The 20,138-nt window shown below is 31.9% G+C and overlaps 1 protein-coding gene and 1 long non-coding RNA gene across 2 annotated transcripts; one reads left to right on the forward strand and one right to left on the reverse strand.

Annotated features, from left to right (window-relative positions):
• Positions 1-2,996: 2,996 nt before the first annotated feature.
• LOC120133827 (ethylene-response factor C3-like) lies at positions 2,997-8,949 on the reverse strand. Its single transcript, XM_039150341.1, has 3 exons — positions 8,360-8,949; positions 8,070-8,112; positions 2,997-3,262 (listed from the first exon to the last, which is right to left on the reverse strand). The coding sequence occupies exons 1-3, from the start codon at positions 8,864-8,866 to the stop codon at positions 2,997-2,999; spliced, it is 816 nt and encodes a 271-aa protein (XP_039006272.1). The 5' UTR covers positions 8,867-8,949.
• A 9,138-nt stretch (positions 8,950-18,087) lies between these two features.
• LOC120134006 lies at positions 18,088-18,676 on the forward strand. The gene is made up of 3 exons (XR_005517141.1): positions 18,088-18,142; positions 18,246-18,357; positions 18,609-18,676. It is a non-coding gene; the product is annotated as an uncharacterized LOC120134006 (long non-coding RNA).
• Positions 18,677-20,138: the final 1,462 nt, after the last annotated feature.

A 20,138-nucleotide genomic window follows, 5' to 3' on the forward strand; every position in this document is an offset into this window, starting at 1 on the left:
GTAAAAACTGCGGGCAACGGTAGAAGAATTTCACTATGAGAAAATATGAACTACAACTTCTCTCGATCTACCAATGAGAAAATAATGATATTTCTCTCTTGATGAAAAGGAGAAAACAACTCTCAATAAACTCTCTAATATTGGGAGAAAGCTAGAATGTTTTTGGGATGGTTTTGAAGCAAAATGAGCTAGGGTATTTATAGTTAAAGCTTAAGGACTAATTTGTAAATACCCTAAATTACAATGACTAAAAATGAGATTTTACCATTGTTGAAATTCAACCAAAACACTAACTAATTTTTGGTGCCCCATTTTTAATTCATTTTTTTCAACATCACCTTTCGGTGCCATGTGAACCAGATTTCAACATTACTATTGTGGAATTAAATCAAAATCCCGTCTGAAAATAGAATCAAAGAACAACAACAATTTAGCCCCGATAAAGAGCCCATTAAGAATACATCATAATATATGATAGGGATTTGTTTGGCCTATTACGATAAACGGGCTAAAATATTAACCACATATTGTTTGAAAAAGATTATTTTAGGATATACGGTAAATTCTATAACGTTCGTGGAACTCATCACATTGACATGTTGAGTTCTACAAGAAACTATATTTTATTGAACCCAACAACTAGATCTAATATTTTAACATTTCTCACGGAACTCGTCATGTTAGCGTGACGAGTTCCATTAGAATAATATTTTTTTAATTCATAGTGTATTTTTTTGAAAATATAATTGAAAAAAATCATAGAACTCGTAATGTTGAGGTTACGCGTTCCAACATTCATATTTATAATTTTTTTAAATACAAAGTTTTAAGTTACACTCATATAAAAACATTAACTCCTACATTACATTACAATACAATAGAAGCATTAAGTTTACACATATTAGTCTTCATAGTCAGTTGACTCGTCAAATGTTAAGTTCTTCAATTTTCCATTCTTTCTCTTGTTTCTTTCTATATATAAATAGTTCAAGTTTTTGAAGTTCAACTTCTATATTTTTCAGATACTTCAAAAGATTTAGTTTTTGATTTGGAAGGAGTTGCAGGTTACTTGTGATACTTGACAAATAAGTCAACATTACTCACTGAATTGCTAATGTATGTGTCAGTCATTATTCGAACTGCAACATCATTGTTCAGATAACCCATTGATGAATGTAGTGGAACCAAAGAGGTTGAAAACGTGAAATGTAGTAAAGAAAGTGTTGAATCTTCAGTAGCTCCAACATTGTTTGAAATTTTTGTCATCAAATTGAAAAACCAAATGTTTCCCTCGAATGAGATAGTGAAAGATTTTCTCTCACAAAAAGTTACTGTTGAAATTATCACCATAGAAATTTTCAGAATATGAACTTGAACAATGAAAAAGTAATGGCTATATATAACACTCAAAAAGTAATGGTGAATTATGATAGGATATGATGAAATATTAAATATGGTTAAATGCATCCTTCAATTGTCTGAAATATCATTGAAATGAAGTGATATTTCATAAAAAGATTTTTGTCATTATGACTTTTCATATATAATTACAAACTACTCATAAATAACTTTTAATTAAAAAAATTTATACATATATTTAAAACATTTTTTCAACATAAAAAACAATTTTTGTCTTCTTCTTATTCTTAATTTCTACACTATTTTTTTTTCATTTCTCTCTATAAGTCGTTTGCTATGTCGGATTGGTAAGTCTTCATACTTCTTTTTCTTCTTCTCGATTTTCATCTCCTTGTTCTCTTCTTCAAGTTTCATTCTCTCCTTATGTTGATCAAGTATTGACTTTATTGCATCCTTTACCCACTCCTCATTTGAAGACGAGCTCAAAGCCGAATCATCGAAGTTTGAATAATCATACCCAAATAGACCATTCAAGATTTTTTCGTAATATTTTTCCCACAAATGCATGATTTGATTCTCATATAAACTCTATAAACTCACCTCACTCCTATTTATAATGAAAAATTTATCAAAATGGCCGTTGGAACTCGTTTCCATCAATTAAAAATCATGTCGTTGGCCAACGACTAAAAAATAACTAGTTATTTAGCAAAGAAACTCGTTACCTCCACATGATGAGTTTTATTATTTTCTATTTTTTAATTTTTGATAAAAAATCTAAACTCAAAAAAATTATTATTATAATGAAACTCATCATGTTGGCTTGACGAGTTCCAAGAAAAAATAATAAAATATTTCACCTGACGAATCAATCCAATAAAATAAAATTTTCATTAGAACTCATCACCTCAAAGTCATTTTAATAATATTATTTTAATACCTAAATATAAAACGATATCAATTAGATAAAAAATGTTAAAAAATCAACAAATGTACCTAAAATTTGAGTGGGCTATTGATTAGGAATGAATTAGCCGGAAAGGATTGGATTTTGATTTTGTTAGCCCATTCAATGATTGGTTGGACAACATACAAGCCCAAATCCTCTGTCTGGATTTTAGTGTTAAATTTAATTTTAATTTTGATAAAGCTTTCATGTTGCTGAAGTATGTAGATTTAATTGTTAGGCATTAATTGAAATGTTAATCCCTAATAAGTTTAAATAATAATTTAATTCTATTTCTTGATGATTATTCATTGATTTAAGTGATTTAAGTTTGTTTAGCATGTGAATATCTTTATATTAAAATTTTCGTGTTCTTTAGTATTTATATTTATTAATTTAATTAATTTGTTATAAATATGTTATTTAATGAAAATACTATTTAATATATATTAAATTAAATTTTTATTAAAAATTAATTAAAGATCAATGCTATTAGAGAAAGAAAACAAAATTTAAAACAATAAAGTATACAATAGTAATAAATTGTTTGTATGGATAAAACCTAGACTTACATGCAATCTTGCCGATAAACAATCCTATACAATTGAAGTAATATTATGCCTATGAATCAAATTATCTCAATATACACCTGTAATGTTTTCGTATCTTGTATCTCTTGAGATTTTTCCGGTCAAAAAGATGACAGCAAACTCTCCAAATAATCACTCCCCAGATCCTGAAACTCACGCACATCATGTCCATCCTCTTCAATTCTTGTCCTATTTAGATTAGACTGCTCAACCATCACAACCTCACTGTTTTCCTCCCAACCTCTAGACTCTCTTTTCCGTTGACTTGTGAAATTGTCGTCGCAGCTAGGACCTGCGCAAGCAGAGTTGTCACATTGACAATTAGTTCCAGTCAAACACCAATTTTGATCGATTCCCGTAGCTAGGCCTGTAAATGAACTGAACGTTCAGCGAACCGTTTATGAACTGTGCGGCGGAAGTTTGTTTTTGTTCGTTTATTTATTAAATGAACGAACATTGACAAGATTTTACGTTCGTTTAATTAAATGAACGAACACGAACAGATGGCTCGTTCTTTCATTTACGTCGTGAACGTTCGTTATATGTTCGTTCATTTATGTTTGTTCATTTATGTTCGTTCGGTTATGTTCGTTCATTTATGTTTAACTCAATCTTCTTAAATCAATTTTGGTGACCAATTTGCAAGTATCTTAAAAATATTAATTAATCTGATATTCTGATGACCAACTCCATAATTAACCCAATTTTATTTGGAGATTAATTCTAATATGTTAACTCGTGAGGCACCTCGCACCTATATTCATTTTTCCTCTTATTTTCCCAAACCCTAGTGCCCATTGGAGACGATCGGTGAAAGCTTCAAAACAAGTTATTTTCTAGTACAATTTGAAGTTTTACATGTTTGTTTTCATCTCTTTCTATGTTTTATTTGGCTTAATAGTTGATCTGTAAAGTTCTTGTGGGTATCTTCACCTCTAAAACTCAAGAAAACATGATACTTCTTTCTACAAATAGACGGGAAGATAAAGGTAACAATCGAAGTATATGAGCATCAGTAAAGAGAAAAATATATAGAATTTGCCAGGAAACAAAACAAAGGTTTCTATGCAATTTCTGAAAAGCGTATAATAACAGAAGTAATGGGTATTTCCAAGTAGAACCGGAGAAGGTGAGAGTAGAAACTGTAGATTTGGTTGATTTACATTGCTGACTATTCTTCATGAAAGAACAATGGAAGGTAGGGTCTCCAGCGTCAAGTTGACAAAACCTTTTTAAAGAACATTAAATTTTAGATATGTACCAATCTATCAATAGTTGAATAACTTTTTATAATTATATTTTTTCTATAAATGTTTTCTTTTACCCATAGCGTGGGTGTGTTGAAATCTGGTTTTTAAATGTTTTCGATGCATATATTCAACATATGTATGACAAGCGAGAGGCAGACAAAATATCAGTTCCATTGAAATTCAACACCATATAGGCCATGAGTAGAACACACAAGAATCACAGGTTCAATACATCAGATCAAACCAGCTTAGAGATAAATATAACATAAAAGGTAGACAACATAAATAAGTTCATCAGTATGTAGAATTATCGACTAGTAAAAGGAGAGGCTACACTTCCAAAAAAACTTAGGAGTTGAAACTTATCGGTTTATAGTGTTATCTCAATTGCAGGTGTGATTGCTGGTATAGAAATGCATTGTTGATTCTTCATTATGTGGTTTAGGAGTGATGGTTGCAGCAAGTGTTGAAGTTTGTTTCTGATTTAATCTGTTTGGTTGTTTGGATCGTTATTTTACGTTTTATTGCAAGTTTTGGTTTGTCCTAATTGTATGTACTCTGTTTGGTTTGTTCACTGAAAGCAGTTTCAGCTTTGGTACCAACAATTAAGGGTTGAAGCTGAATTAGTTGAGGTCATACTGAAAATTCCTTTTATTTTCTAATGCTAACATTTACTCATTGTTGTATCACAAATGTCTGATGTTTCTTGTAGTCGTCCATTCCCCTTTCAGGGCGACCAATATTTCGACAACTATTCACCACTTGAATCAACCGAATTTGAATCAAGTACCGACACTCCAACCATGGACAGTACACAAATCCAGATGTTGTTTTTATTACAGCTAATAACAGAGAAGTAGATACAACAACTATAGCTGGTGTAGAAGACATCGATGCAACCAACAATGAAGAACCAACTCCATTCACTAGAAGGAAGAGAAAGAAGACTTCAGAAGTCTGGGAACATTTCCGGATGGTAAAGTTGCATGATGGAACTGACTTTTGTGAATGTATCCATTATGGAGAAAAGATTAAGAAAATGAAATATGGAACCACCACACTGTTGCATAGGCATATTGACGATTGTCCAAAGTTGAAAGTGGTTAACAGAGGTTAGTTAAGTTTAAAAGTATTGCCTGGCAAATCGTATTCTTCATCTATGGTTCGAAATTGGAAGTTTGACATTGCAAAGATGTGAGAGGTTATTTCCCGCATGATCATGGTTCATGAATTACCTTTTAATTTTTTGGAGTATGAACTGTTTAATGTGGTAATAAAAGAAGCAAATCTAGAATTTAACAAGATCTCACGTGATTCTGTTAAACAAGATTGTATTTCCAGTTATGAGATTGGAAAAAAAAGAGTTCAAAATTTGCTATATGCAATCAAACGTGTGAGCATCACTACATATATGTGGACATCGAATCAAAACATCCATTACATGGTAGTTACATGCCATTTTATAGATTCTGATTTCAAGCTTCACAAACACATATTAAGTTTTGTTGGTGTGCCTCCACCGTATTCTGGAGTTTGTATCTGTGATTCACTTTTTAAGTGTCTAAAGGAGTGGAACATTGAGACAAAGGTGGTGACTTTGACAGTGGACAATGCTAAGACTAATGATGTGGTGGCTAGAAAATTGATGGAAAATTTGAATCTTCAGAAGAAACTTGATGTTGGTGGAAAATTATTTTATGTGATATGTTGTGCACATATTCTTAATTTATTAGTTCAGGATGGTCTTGGAGAAATTGAAGACATAATTCATAATGTTCGTGAGAGTGTGAAACATGTCAATACCTTTTCGGGTCGATTTCATATCTTTAGTGAACTCGCCAAACAACTTTCAATGCCAAAAATCACTTGGTTTTAGATGTTAGTACCGGTGGAATGCTACATATGCTATGTTGTCTACTGCTTTGGAGTCAAAGAAGTGTTTGTGAATTATGTCGATCGAGAGTCTACATACACTACTTTACTGAGTGAGGAAGACTGGAAGAAATTTGAAGAGGTTTGCTCATTCTTGGCACTTTTCAATGAAGTTACAAAAATCATTTCAAGTATAACTTGATTCTTTTTATTAATTTTTCAATACAAAGAATTTACTACTAATTATTTTTTTAATATTATAGGTTCCAAATATCCTACATCCAATTTATTTCTTAGCGAATTGTTTGGGATAAAGAAGCATTGGATGCAACAGTTTTAGGAGGAAGTGATTACATGGTATTATGTCTATGAAGATGAAGAAAAAATTTGACAAGTATTGGAGTACTTGTAATTTGTTAATTTCAATTGGTGTCGTTTTAGATCTAAGGTATAAATTTTAAGTTGATTGAATTTTCTTTTAGTGAAAGTATTTGAGTTCTAATTGATGTCATTCTCTCTATCAGGTATAAAATGAAATTGCTTGAGTTTTCTTTCAATGCTATTTATTCACATGATGAGGCTCTGAGAGAAATACAAATAGTTCGAGATACTTTATATGAGTTGTACCAAGAATATGTTGAGGCTCATAAAGCAGAAAATGTTGTTTCATCTACTGGAAATGATGGGAGTCAAGGTGTTAGTATTGGTGGTACTTCTAAGAGTAGTGTTAGCTCCTTAATCAGTTAGTTTGATAAAAGTATTAAAACTGGCACATCTAAATATGGCCAACATATTATAAGTGTCGATACTTTTACATCTATCAAGTCATAATTGGACACTTATTTGGAGGAAGAAGTTTTAATTGGTGAGCCTGGTGTATATTTTGATGCCCTGGGATGATGGAATGAGAACAATCTTAAATTTAGCATTTTTGTCAAAAATGGCTGCTGATATATTGGCAATTCCGGTCACTACTATTGCTTCTGAATCTGCTTTCAGTGTTGGTGGGAGGGTTATTGATCCGCATCGATCCTCTTTAGGAACTAAGATGGTAGATATGCTTGTTTGTGGATTTATTGGTATCGTCAATACTATGGGTTGGAGAAAAATAAAAACAATGTATTTTTATGTTTTATATTTTATTGAATTTGATTTTACAATGACTAATAATCTTTTTGGTTTTTTGATTTGTTGTAGCAAAACGAATATATCATACATGTTGAGCTTCCTTGAAAATGTAGATGAATGAATTGATATAACTTCGCTAATTTAATATACTTTTCATCTTTTGTTATAACTCCTTTAATTTAATATAATTTTATTTGTTTGATTCTAATCAGGATGGATGGTGAATTAACTACTGATCATGAATGCAAGTTAAATATGTTATGAAGATTATTGAAGTTGTTTGGATTTCAAGAAGATTGTTTTGTTGAACAAATTAACTTTAAGATTTTATTATGTTCATATAGCTTATTTATGATTTATGTATGTTTTTGTCGTATTCGAACAAATTAACTCTAAAGTTGCAGGTTATATTAATGAATTTTAAGTTGTTATTCTTGTTGTTTACTTTTTTTACATTCATTTGTTGTGTTCGAATAAGTTTATATTTTGTGTTTGTGTTGTTCGTTTATGTTCATTTATTATGTTTGTTTATGTTCGTTCGTTTGTGTTCGTTTAAGTTCGTTTATCGTTTAAATGAACGAACATGAACAAACTACATTCCTTAATGAACGAACATGAACAAATTTTTTTTCGTTTATGTTCGTGTTCGTTTATTTGTTCGGTTAAAATTAAATGAACGAACATAAACAAACTATATTCCTTAATAAACGAACATGAACAATATTTTTTTCGTTTATGTTCGTGTTCGTTTATTTGTTCGGTTAAAATTAAATGAACGAACATGAACAAACTATATTCCTTAATGAACGAACATGAACAAATTTTTTTTCGTTTATGTTCGTGTTCGTTTATTTGTTCAGTTAAAATTAAAACGAACATAAATATATTTTTATTCGTGTATGTTTGATTCGTTTACACGGCTACCCATAGCCTTAGCTACGCTCTCGAGGGGGAAGTTGAGATATGCCTTGTGTTGACTTTTCTTTTAACACATTCACGTTTTCTTTTATTATTTGAAAAGGCTACAAAATGCATCATTCTTTGCACTCATTATATAGGCAAGATATCACACTTTTCATGCTCACAAACCAACACTCAACAGCTCACCTCCTTAGGGCCCACATACAACAAACAAACAGCTTACTCACACTCACCGAGAACCCCCATCACCAACAACTTCTTTTACCAAAATAATAAAATATTATCACCAACACCTTGGGGCCTCTAATTCTCAAAGAAGCCTTGTCGTAGGCCATGGCTGCTTCCTCAGCTGTGTCAAACGTCCCAAGCCAAACTCGAGCTCCTTTCCTCGACGAGTCCCTTATCTCTGCTGTATACTTGCCCCAAGGCCGCTTCCTCACTCCCCGGTAGTGTCTCGTCGCCAGTTTGTCTACTCTCATCGAATTCGCTTTAAGCCCTCCAGTACTCATGTCTTTGACGTTAGCATCGTTACATGATTGGTCTATATTCCCTGGAGGAATAATTCCATCCAGAAGATCATCCCAGGCGTCAGCTCCCATTGATATCCACCTCCCAAGACTTGGTAGCCTTTGTAAAATCTCCATGGATCCGTCTCTCCCATCCAGGCTAGGCAGATCTTCCCAGGATTTGGACGATGATTTCGTTGCTCTATTGGCTTCTTCTCCACCAATGAAATTGGCCCATACGTTCTCCAGTAATGACTGATCATCTGCTGCATGGTAACTGTTTTCTACAGCCATCTTTCTATATCCTCAAATAATAGGGTTTTGAGTATTGAGAAATGTACAAAAACTATAAATACTTTTAATTTCTATCTTTATCCTATCACACTAGCAAATTCCAGTTGGAAAATTGTGCTCTAAGCGACTGAGGTGCTTAATTCATGGGGATTTGGAATTCAAACAATAAAGAAGGACGTTGAATTGTGTGTTGTAAGGCTCATGTGGTTGGTCTAATAATTTGGAGCCTTAATTTATGGAGATACCTGCACTTTGTCCTTCCTAAGCCATGATCAAGAACCAGTGGAAGCAGGGAACTGAGGAATCAATTGACATTTATACTGTTTAACAATTGACTTTGGCCATTTTATATTATTATTTAAAATCTTCAAAGACATAAATTGCCTCGGTTTCATACTAGAATTAATTAAGCTCTTATTTCCCAGATAAAGGCTTACCCCCTTTAACCTGTCGTCTAAGCTACCGAAACATCAAGGATAATGATCTTGTATGCTTGAAAAAAAACGAGGATTTGAGAGTGTCTTTGGACGAACATCGTATAATCACAGCTTTTAAAATGATTTTCCCCATAGAGATTAATTACAAGTTTATGTTGAATAACTGTTGCTAAGTATATCATCTCAGGTTGAATGGCATCCAAGAAATCTCATGTCAGAAGTTGAATCTTAATCACTGGAAATTAAGAATCCAACAGATTATTGACAGGTTTATGAGTTGATAATACTGAGTAATCCAGTTTGGTATGAATGTGGTAGTTTGCAAAAGTCAAGTTTCTTGAGATCCAAGCATTGATATGCTTAATTAAGGAATAAGTTCCATAATAAAAATATAAGCCACACGCTTCAGCATTTAAAAAAAGAATAAAATTTAAAACCAAAGAAAGTTGTAGGTGTAACACCCATTTCCCGTATACGTTTCCGTACACGAGTTACAGATGTCACATGACTTTTGAAATATTTTCGGTACTTGAAAATCAACAAAATTTTGTTTTCTTTAGATAAAACAATATTATAATATAATATAATTTATAAGACATTCTTATATTATATATATATATATTAAACACGTCTACTCCACTTAGCAATATTAGTTCATATTATCCATATTTAAAATCAGCATAAGATGATTCAGTTAATCTATTACAAATCAGTTTGCAAAATATTTAAATAGAGCAAATAGGACATTCATAAGTACATGCCACTAAACCGAGTCAAAATTTCATCATAGGATGTCTTATTGATATTGTAGTATATTCCTTGATGCTTGAAGTTGCTCTGTACTCTACTTCTAATCCTGGCTTTTACCTACATGTGAAAAATCAATCACATGCTAAGTATACACTTAGTGAGGCATAATAATAATGAAGTGAAATCAAAATATAAGTATATCATAAATATCAAAATACGAATTAACTCGTATAAATCATAATAATACATAAAGTTAGCTTGGTAAACCAAGTTTCTTTCACGTAACCTACAAAACCATATTTAGTATGCCCAACATACTTATCAATCATTATTTATCTAACTTATTCTTTTATTTTCTTTTTTTAGAATGTTGAATGAGAATGCATGTACCAATATACCAATATGGAAATTCACAAACTCATTGTGAATTTCGTGGGTTGCACACTTAGTGCCGATACGGTCGTTCATAAACTATTATGATTATGTGGGTTGAACACTTAGTGCTGATACAGTCGTTCATCAACATATGATGAATTCCGTAGGTTGCACACTTAGTGCCTATACGGTCGTTCATCGACATATGATGAATTCCGTGGGTTGCACACTTAGTGCCTATAAGGTCGTTCATCAACATATGATGAATTTCGTGGGTTGCACACTTAGTGTTTATACGGTTGTTCATCAATATATGATGAATTTCGTGGGTTGTACACTTAGTGCCTATACGGTCGTTCATCAACATATGATGAATTTCGTGGGTTGCACACTTAGTGTCGATAATATACATAGTACTAATATACAAATGCAGCATACGCCTTTAACAACATGCATCTATAACTCTTAATGTACATAATAAATGCACTCACCTGGTATTCCTCACTAGTATGCTGCAATGATGTCCGACTATTCGACAACTTTATCCTTGCCCTTTTTCTTGATTGACTTTGGAGCTTGGTTATGATTTACACAAGCATCCATTATTACCCATACCATACAAATGTTAGTATACTCTCTAATATTTATACTTTAATAATACTTAAAAGTACTGATATATTCAATTTCTATTAAAATTTATCCTATCTAAAACATTTCAGGCTCAATAGTATCGGTACCCCTAGTATGGTATTGATACTTCTATACTATGGTACTGATACTCCCTTCAGTATCGATACCATTTCTGCATTCTGGAATCCATGGTATCGATACCTTCCTATTAGTATCGATACTCATAGCAGTATCGATACTAATTGCATCAGTATCGATACTGTTTGACCTATTTCCCCAAATTTAAACCTATAGATCAGTACTGTTCTTCCAGTACCAATACCCTTACCCAGATTTTCCAACTTGCAGCTCAATTTTTACACAAGTTTCATTAAATTCTCTTACTTTTACCTCCAACAATACTATTAAACTCATCATTACTTAACCAACCTAACTTTCCTTCATTAATCTTCCTATAACATCCAAATTCTATAAAGAACACTCCAAACCAAGAATCACACCACTTTTTCATACATCTTTTTAATCACATCCAATGATTCTAATTTCTTATTTACTTCTTTGACAAGTCAAATTTACTTGTAAACCTCAATAAAAACTCACATTTCAACATATCATTCAAAACCCATTTTCTTCAATCTCCAATATTTCATTAATCACTCAGTTTTAATCATCATTGAACTTTCCTTAAGCCTTTATATCACTTAAGGTTTCAAAGCTTGCTCATAAACTAAAGAATAAACTAACTCAACGAAAACTTACCTTGGCTATGGGGAGCGTACAGCAACAGGGAAGAAGAATGAGAATGAGGAGAATACTAGCCTTTTAACTTTTCCCCCTTTTCTCTCTTAAGTTCCCTAATAAAAATGAATTTTAAATCCATTTCCCTCTAAAGGACCAAAATGCCCCTTTCATTTTTCAATTCTTACTAATTGGTCTTAATTAAATCGTTTCTTATACTTTACCATTTATTCAATTTAATCCTCCAAAATTTTAAATCCTTTCAATATATTCACCGAATCGATATTTAGGGTATTACAGTAGGAATGTAAAATCAAGTAATCGTTCAGGTTTCAGCTGGGTCATGTCAGGTCAGGTAAAACCAGATACATGTCGTGTCAGGTCAATTTGATAATTCGAATCAGATCAGTTCGAGTTCGGGTCAAATAATTTCGAGTCATTTTCAAGTTAATTTTACCATTAGATTCAGTTCGGGTCTGGATCAAGTCAATTTCAGTTCGGATTGGTGTCAGTTCAGGTCTGAATCAATTAAATTCTAGGTTAATTCAGGTTTGTATGCACTTTATTTCAAATCTCATTTAGATCGAGTCACATCATTGAAAAACAAAATTCAAGTCGTATCTTACCGGGTACGGTTTTACTTCAGGTCGGGTTATTTTTGGGTTAATTATTTTTCGTCTTCCATGAACGATGAACTGCAATTTTTAATTGTATATGGTTTGAAGTAAATTACAAAAAATATAAATAAATATGGGTTAATTTTGATAAAATATAATTTTATGGACTAAATTGAATAAACATGAAATTACAAACAAAAATTTAAATAAACTAAACAACACACATGGATGAGGGATCAAATCGAAATAATTAAAAAATGAGAAGTTGAAATTAATATAAAAATGGATGAGGGATCAAATTGAAAATAATTACAAAAAATATAAATAAGTATTGGCCAATTTTAGGTACAAATATAATTTTAAGGACTAAATTGAATAAATATAAAATTAAAAATTAAATTTTAAATAAATTAAATAAGACAGAGGGATCAAATCAAAATAATTGTAAATGTGAGAAAAAATTGTAAAATGAACTGAATTGTATTCATTATTAAAAATTGAAGAAAAAAATTGAAACAATTATAATATAGTGCATGTATATATATATTATAATATACATTATAAGTATATACTCATACAAGTATACATTATACTTATAATGTATATATATAATAAATGTGATGAATATCATGATAATATAATTTATGTATATATAATGTATATTATATATTTATACTTATGCATTCATTATATGTATATACTTATATAAGTATATAATATAATTATACATTATACTTATAATGTATATATATATATAATATGTATGATGAATGTCATGATAATATAATTCATGTATATCAAATGTATATTATGCATTTATCCTTATGCATTCATTATATGTATATACTTATATAAGTGTAATGTATACTTATATACATATATCTATACTTATATATGTGTGTATATATATATATATAAAGTAATTATGTACATTAAAGAAAGAAGGGAAAATTAAAAGTAATTAGAATGTATATAGGACTAAATTGCATTGAATTAAAAATTAAAGAAGATATTTACAATTAAAGCATTATTAAAATAAATGAAAGCAAAAATCAAATTACAAAATAAAAAAAATCCTAATTGTTTGAAGAGCGTGAGCCTAATTAACCCAAAATATCTTTTTGAAACATAAAGTCCTTGCCTATCCTGCATCAAAATTAAAAACAAATCACTAAAAAAACGACCAATTTTCCATCAAAACCAATTGTTCTTCTAAAAAAAAAGTCTACCGCCATCTTTTCCCACCATTTTTTCCTCAAAAATTATCTCTCACCACTCATATGAATACACACACATACACACATATATATAAAAGTATACAATTTATTTTAAATTAATTTTAAAATTTCAAATTTTTAAATTTTCAATCTCAAGTAAATTTATATTTTATATATATTTTAAAAATTTAAGATAAATTATATTTAAATTATTAATTAATTATTACATAAAAATAAATTAAACTTATAAATATTTAAATTAATTTTATATAATGTAATAAAATAAATAAATTATTTAATGAAATTAATTAAAAATTATAATATAAGGATTATAATTAATATAGAAATATTAATTTGGTTATCATAACTAACAATTTGTTTTAATTTTTTTAAAAAGAAATCATATTTAATTATCATAGTTTATTATAAATTCAAAAATCTCACAACTTCGTCAAAATCTCATAACTTCATCAATTATAATTTATAAATCAAGTAAATATCAGATCAGTTCAATAACAAGTATGATCATTTACAGGTTGAGTCAATTACAAATCAGATTTATTACATGTCAGGTTGATAACAGGTCAGATAATAGCAGTTATTTACCGGGTTAATCTCGGGTTCGGGCTCATATCAGGTCGGATGCAGGTCGGGTTCGTTTATCACATTATCATGTTCAATTCGGGTTTATGTCGTTCTTAGGTCGGGTGCAGATCGGGTGCATGTCGTAAATTTTCAAGTCAATCTCAAATTCAGGTCAACGTCAATTCAGATTCAAATCGATTTCAGATCATTATCATCTTAAATAAAAATAATTTTAACTCGAGTTAATTTTAGTCAAATTTGCATGTCATATCTACATTTTACATCCCTAGAAAGAAGAGAGAGTGTTATGCAAATGCGGCGGGTGGAATTCTATGAATGGGGGAGAAAGCTTCTGATACAAATCAGCGGATTTGATTAATGGGTTCAGGCGCTATCAAACCTTTTGACTTTTGCTTCCTTGGTTCAACTCTTACAATAATATTGTTTAATTATTGATAAATACATATCCATTTATATATTGATAATTAGTATTCATTGATTTCTAAACATTTTTTCATTTTATATTAAAATAAACGAATGACTTGTAACTGAAAACATATTATTTATGATGATGAATCACTTATAATATATAATTTACTAGAATATATTTATAGATAATAATTAAGATCTAGATCAATTTGTATGTTACTACTAATCTTTGAAAAGAGGTATTTGAAATGATAATTATATGGGTAAAGTACACAAATGGTTGTTTGATTATAGAATATTATTTTATTAAGTCCATCGACTATTAAAATGTATTAAATGATCCATTGATTATAGAGTGTTGTTTTGTTGAGTAATTCGATTATTAAAAGTTACAAAATAGTCACTCATCTGTTCATTGTGTTCAAAACTCACTACAACAAAATTGTTCTGTAACGGTGTTTGGAGAGTAAACGCCACAAAATTTAATCATATAGCGGCGTTTACAATCCAAACGCCACAAATTGAAACTTTCACGGCGTTTATTGTACAAATGCCGTAATAGAGTAGTAATTTAGCGACATTTTTACCATAAATGCCGCAATAGGGTTGTTTATAGTGGCATTTTCCCAACAAACGCCGCAATAAAGATTACTTTAGCATCGTTTTTAGACAAATGCCACAGTAGGGTTAATCAATAGTGGCGTTTCTTGTACAAACGCTGTAATAGAGTAGTAATTTCGCGGCGTTTTTAGCCCAAACGCCGTAATAGAGTAGTAATTTAGCGGCGTTTTTAGCAAAAATGCCGCAATAAGGTTTTTTAAAGTGGCGTTTTTCGAACAAACGCCACAATAAAGAATACTTTAGCGTCATTTTTAGACAAATGCCACAATAGTGTTAATCAATAGTGGCGTTTCTTGTACAAACGCCGCAAAAACATGTGCTATAGTGGCGTTTTTTTAAAAACGCCACCAAATGTTAAATATATGCTCCACCCTTTTCTCTTGCTCGATCCCTAAAATCATTTCAACTCTTCTTCCCTCAAAGCTTCTTCTCTGGTACAACAATGACCCTTACACGATTCCAAGCGACGTCGTCTTTTGTCTGTCCCGGCGACCAAATTGGTCCTCTCACAGGCGAACTATAACACAATTGCACGGTTTGATCCCTCTTCTCACTACTGATCTTTTTCATTTTTATTTTTGCTGGTATTCTGAAAATGGGGGAAACCTAGAAGGCTAACGTATTTGAGAAAAAAATAGCTTTCGAATAGGAAACCAATATCTATACATAGTGTTTTACTGGTTTACTGCTTGGGTGCAGTGTTTTACTGCTTTCGAATAGAAAAATAATAGATTTCGAAAAGGAAAATAATAGATTTTGAAAACGCGAACAAATGGTTGTGGTACAAAGAGCAGGTGTTGCCTTGAGTAAGAGAAATTATCATCGGAATGTCCACGTGGCGTATTTGCTCTGACGATGGATCAAATTATCGTTGGGAGGCTATCAGTTCGGTCTTATCGTCGAAACTCGATGATGACCTGAAAGGAACTCCTATTGCTCCATACCCTTCTATGGTCGATCTCCTACTTAAAGGTAATAATCTATAAATCTTTCAGCCGCTATATTTTTATTTTGTACGCTCAAATTTCATACATCGTACGCATGTAGGATGTTCGAAGCTTATTGAGAACGATGATAGAGGAGTGGATAAAAATACCAGATGTTTAGAATTGAATTTGGGAACTCTGTGGTGTTGAAAGAATCTTCAATTGCAAAAACATTATCTATCCTCAATGAAGACGACGTTACCTCTACTGTTACTCTAAGTAAACGTTCCCAAGCCACCTTCAATCAACTTTCATACTGTAGGTGGAAGGTCATTATCTGTTTCAAGTGAAGCACTAAAGCGCGCAAGGAGTCTTCTTGGTGAACCGGAGGTAGGGGATTTATTTAGTGAAATGGATGAAGAGTTTCTCCATATAGAGTTTATACGGAGGAAAAACTTAACGATGCTTCGTCAAACAAGGAAAAGTGTTTTTTACGTCATTCCCCACGAAGGAGTAATGAAGACTAAATTGTAGTGAACAATATGGTGAAGTCTGTTTATGCATAACTTTAATGTTTATAAATTATTATGGATTTTGTTGTTAAGTATTTGTTTGCATAACTTCTGTCATGAACAAACAATTGTATGGTTGTTGTTAATTACACAAAGGTACATGATAGTAGATATAGTTTATGTAGAGCAGAAATGAAATATTTAAAATAAATTAATCTTATATAAATAAAGGTAATTAGTGGCGTTTTTGGATAAAAACGCCGCTATAGACCTGAGTTTTCACGACGTTTGCCGCAATAGGTTTATCCATAGTGGCGTTTCTATATAAATGTCGTTACAGATTACTGCTTTAGCGGCGTTTCTATATAAACGCCGCAATATGGTTATTCTATAGTGGCGCTTACAACAAACGCCGATATAGAATAGTACGTTAGTGGCATTTTTATAAAACGCCGTAATAGATATAATCTATAGTGGCGTTTTTTAACAAACGTCACAACATATTTGTACGTTAGCGGTGTTTTTATTTAAACGGCGCTATAGAGTCATACTTTAGTGACGTTTTTAAACACAAACGCCGCAAAAGATTTGGACAGTAGTGCTTTTTTTTAGTAAATCCGCAATATAGTAGAACTATAGAGGCGTTTGGATTACAAACGCCATAAATTTTTGTATAAACCCCAAAATTTTCATGAATGGTTCCCAACCCTATTATGTTTCTATCCTCCATTAGTTCATCCGCTCTCCCTCACATCATTTTCAGCAGATCATCCTTGCAGTGTCCACCATTCACGCCGTCGGTCCCAGCGTCGCGCCATCACTGGCGACTCTCGCGCCTCCATCAATCCACGAACCTCATTATTAGATACGAAAATAGGATTTATGGGTTTGAAGGGTTGATTGAAAATATGATTTCTTCCATTTTCTCTAATGGATTTGTCAATGTGATAAAATTTGTGATTTTTACCCCCCTTTTCTTGATGCAGATGATCAATTTTGCATTCTTAGATTGCTGATTCTGTAAACAATTTTTTTGATTTTGTAATTTGAGGCTTCTCGATGCGAGTCTCTGATTAGTTCTCATATTTCAGCATTTTTATTCCTTTTGATCTGCTGATATCGCCTCAAAGTATTCCGTATAAAAGCCGGAAATTTGAACTCTTCCTGTTCGTGAGTGGAAGGTTAGTGTTAATAACAATGCTGTTCTATCCGATGTTACTTTTTCAGTGTTCATCCGTCGTTTCTCTATTCCTCTTCTAGCTTGCAGCTAGTTATGGATGTCAATGCATGGAGATTTTGACATAGTTGTACTTCAGTTGTAGTTTAGTAGCAATTGCATTTCTTCCAAACCTAAAGAGAAAAGATCGAAGCTTTTCTTCTATAAGCAAAGGTGTGGTGATCTTCCTCAGGCCAGTGGTTCTTTAAGTTTATTCTATCAGGTAAGAACCAGGGGAATATTTGCTACATTTCTTGTATGATCAACATTTTGTGCATGAATATTTGCTAAGTACTCGAGGAACTAATAAACGTAATATATTGCAGTGCTCTGGCTGCGTCGGTGGGTTATTACGACGTCTGCAAAGTCCAGTACACTTGCAGTTTAGTTGCTCACTGCAACTTACACTTGCTTTGCTGATAGCTATTTTTCCTATTGGTAAGTTATTTCTCTATTTCTATTCGGGTGTATTTTGAGTGCGAAGTAGTCAAGGACTTTGTACGATCAAGCTGCAAGGATCAGGAATTGCGTAATACTATCGTTCCTTGTAACGTATATGTTTAGATAATCGTTCGTAGCATTTTGGACCATGTTTAGGATTAAGAATCCATTGATGTGCCTTTTAACATTTATGCATATGAATTTGAACTACTGAAGGAATCTTTCTTATTGTTTAACAATGCCTGCAGTGTCATTTGTGCTTTATTTGAGTTGAGAGCGAGTGGCCGCTATGTGCTGTTGATCAAGACCAAGAGGTAAATCTATCTCCTCTTTTATACTCGGTTTAGCAACTTGTATCTCATATATGCGGTACCATTTGCGTAGTCGAAATGCATCGATCGAACAAAAAAAATTTAGGACATGACCTCTGATAGGAAAGTATGGAGACTAAAGACTAGGGTAGTCGAGTAGTGTGGGTCACATCTCTAAGGTGTATCATCTCTGTCTTCTTTTAATGCCTTTGTAGTAATTTCCATGAATTCTACTTTTTATACGTTTCTGTTATTGGTATTTATGAAGGCTTAGAACTGGGCTTGCTATCGTGAATTTCTGTGTAATATTCTCTTTACTTTTAAATTTAGTCGGGTCTTACGTTTCTGTCTATATGCAGAAATTTTTTCGCAGGGATTTATTTGCAGGGATTACTTCCCATTTCAAACGCGCATATATATTAATGATATTTATGACTGCATATGAATACTGTTTAACTATGTATTTATGTATTTATTTATACATGCTTTGCATTTTATTTATATTTTTAATTTTCTGATTGCCGGAGGTCTTCCACGGAAGCTACTCTCAACCTGGCGTTGGGGGCAGCCTACTACCCTACCTTCCCTTATCCCATTGCATATGGGAATTGGGTTTTGTTGTTGTTGTTGTGAGTGCATGGTACCATTTGTTGCTGGAAGAAATGCATCGATCGAATGTGCGCACACACAGAGATTATGACTTCCCTTTTAGGCAGCGACGGTTTCGATTATATTTTAAGTCTCTCTTAGTTATGGAACTAAGTAAATTAAGCCTTGATCTCATTTTATTACTACTTGTATTTGCAAACCCCCCGGGTGAAGTTTCACCCTAATTCCTTCCTTGCTTTAACCAGGTTTGAAAATTCCGGGTGTTCTTGCCACGCGGCTAATACAGTGATCTAATATTTTCCACAGATTTCCGCGTTTCCAGGTGAATTCTGCACCTCAAAATTCTGCTTCCAACTTGTTTTATGTGTATCTTATATGTTTAAAGGCCATGATTACATTATCAAGTTGATAATATATTATATGTTGCATGCAGATTGAAAAATAGGGCACCAACGCATTGGGACTCAACAACTAAAAATATCCTCCTTCAGTAAGCATAATATTAGTATTTAAGCTCACTTGAAATGAAATATGTTAATTGAACCATAATACTAAACTGTGGTTGCGAACGTTATTATTAATGTTGTGTATGTTATGGCATGATTTATTTCTTAATTATAATTATGTTTTGATATCGTGAACATTACTATAGTTTCAAATGTTTGGTGGGTTTATAGAACATTACTATAGTTTCATAAATTCAAAGAGATACACACGATGTGCTTACAAGGATAAACGAAAGGGCATTCTTTTTTAGAAGTTGTGTTTGGGCATAGAAACTATATGAAATATTGATATTGTTATGCATACTTATGTTTGGGCATTCTAATTGAGTATAATTGATTAAAATCAATAATT

The sequence above is a fragment of the Hibiscus syriacus genome, unplaced genomic scaffold (assembly GCF_006381635.1).
Source record: "Hibiscus syriacus cultivar Baekdansim isolate YM2019G1 unplaced genomic scaffold, ASM638163v2 tig00001799_pilon, whole genome shotgun sequence".
NCBI lineage: Eukaryota > Viridiplantae > Streptophyta > Magnoliopsida > Malvales > Malvaceae > Hibiscus > Hibiscus syriacus.

Bases quoted from the DNA above. Each gene is read 5' to 3' on its own strand.
- LOC120133827 (XM_039150341.1), bottom strand. From the start codon at position 8,866: ATGGCTGTAGAAAACAGTTACCATGCAGCAGATGATCAGTCATTACTG. The intron at 8,113-8,359 runs GTGTTGGTGATA...AGTCAACACAAG, and splicing joins TGAGAATTAGAGGCCCCAAG to GCATATCTCAACTTCCCCCT. The intron at 3,263-8,069 runs GTAGCCGTGTAA...GTTCATTTACAG, and splicing joins GAGCGTAGCTAAGGCTATGG to GCCTAGCTACGGGAATCGAT.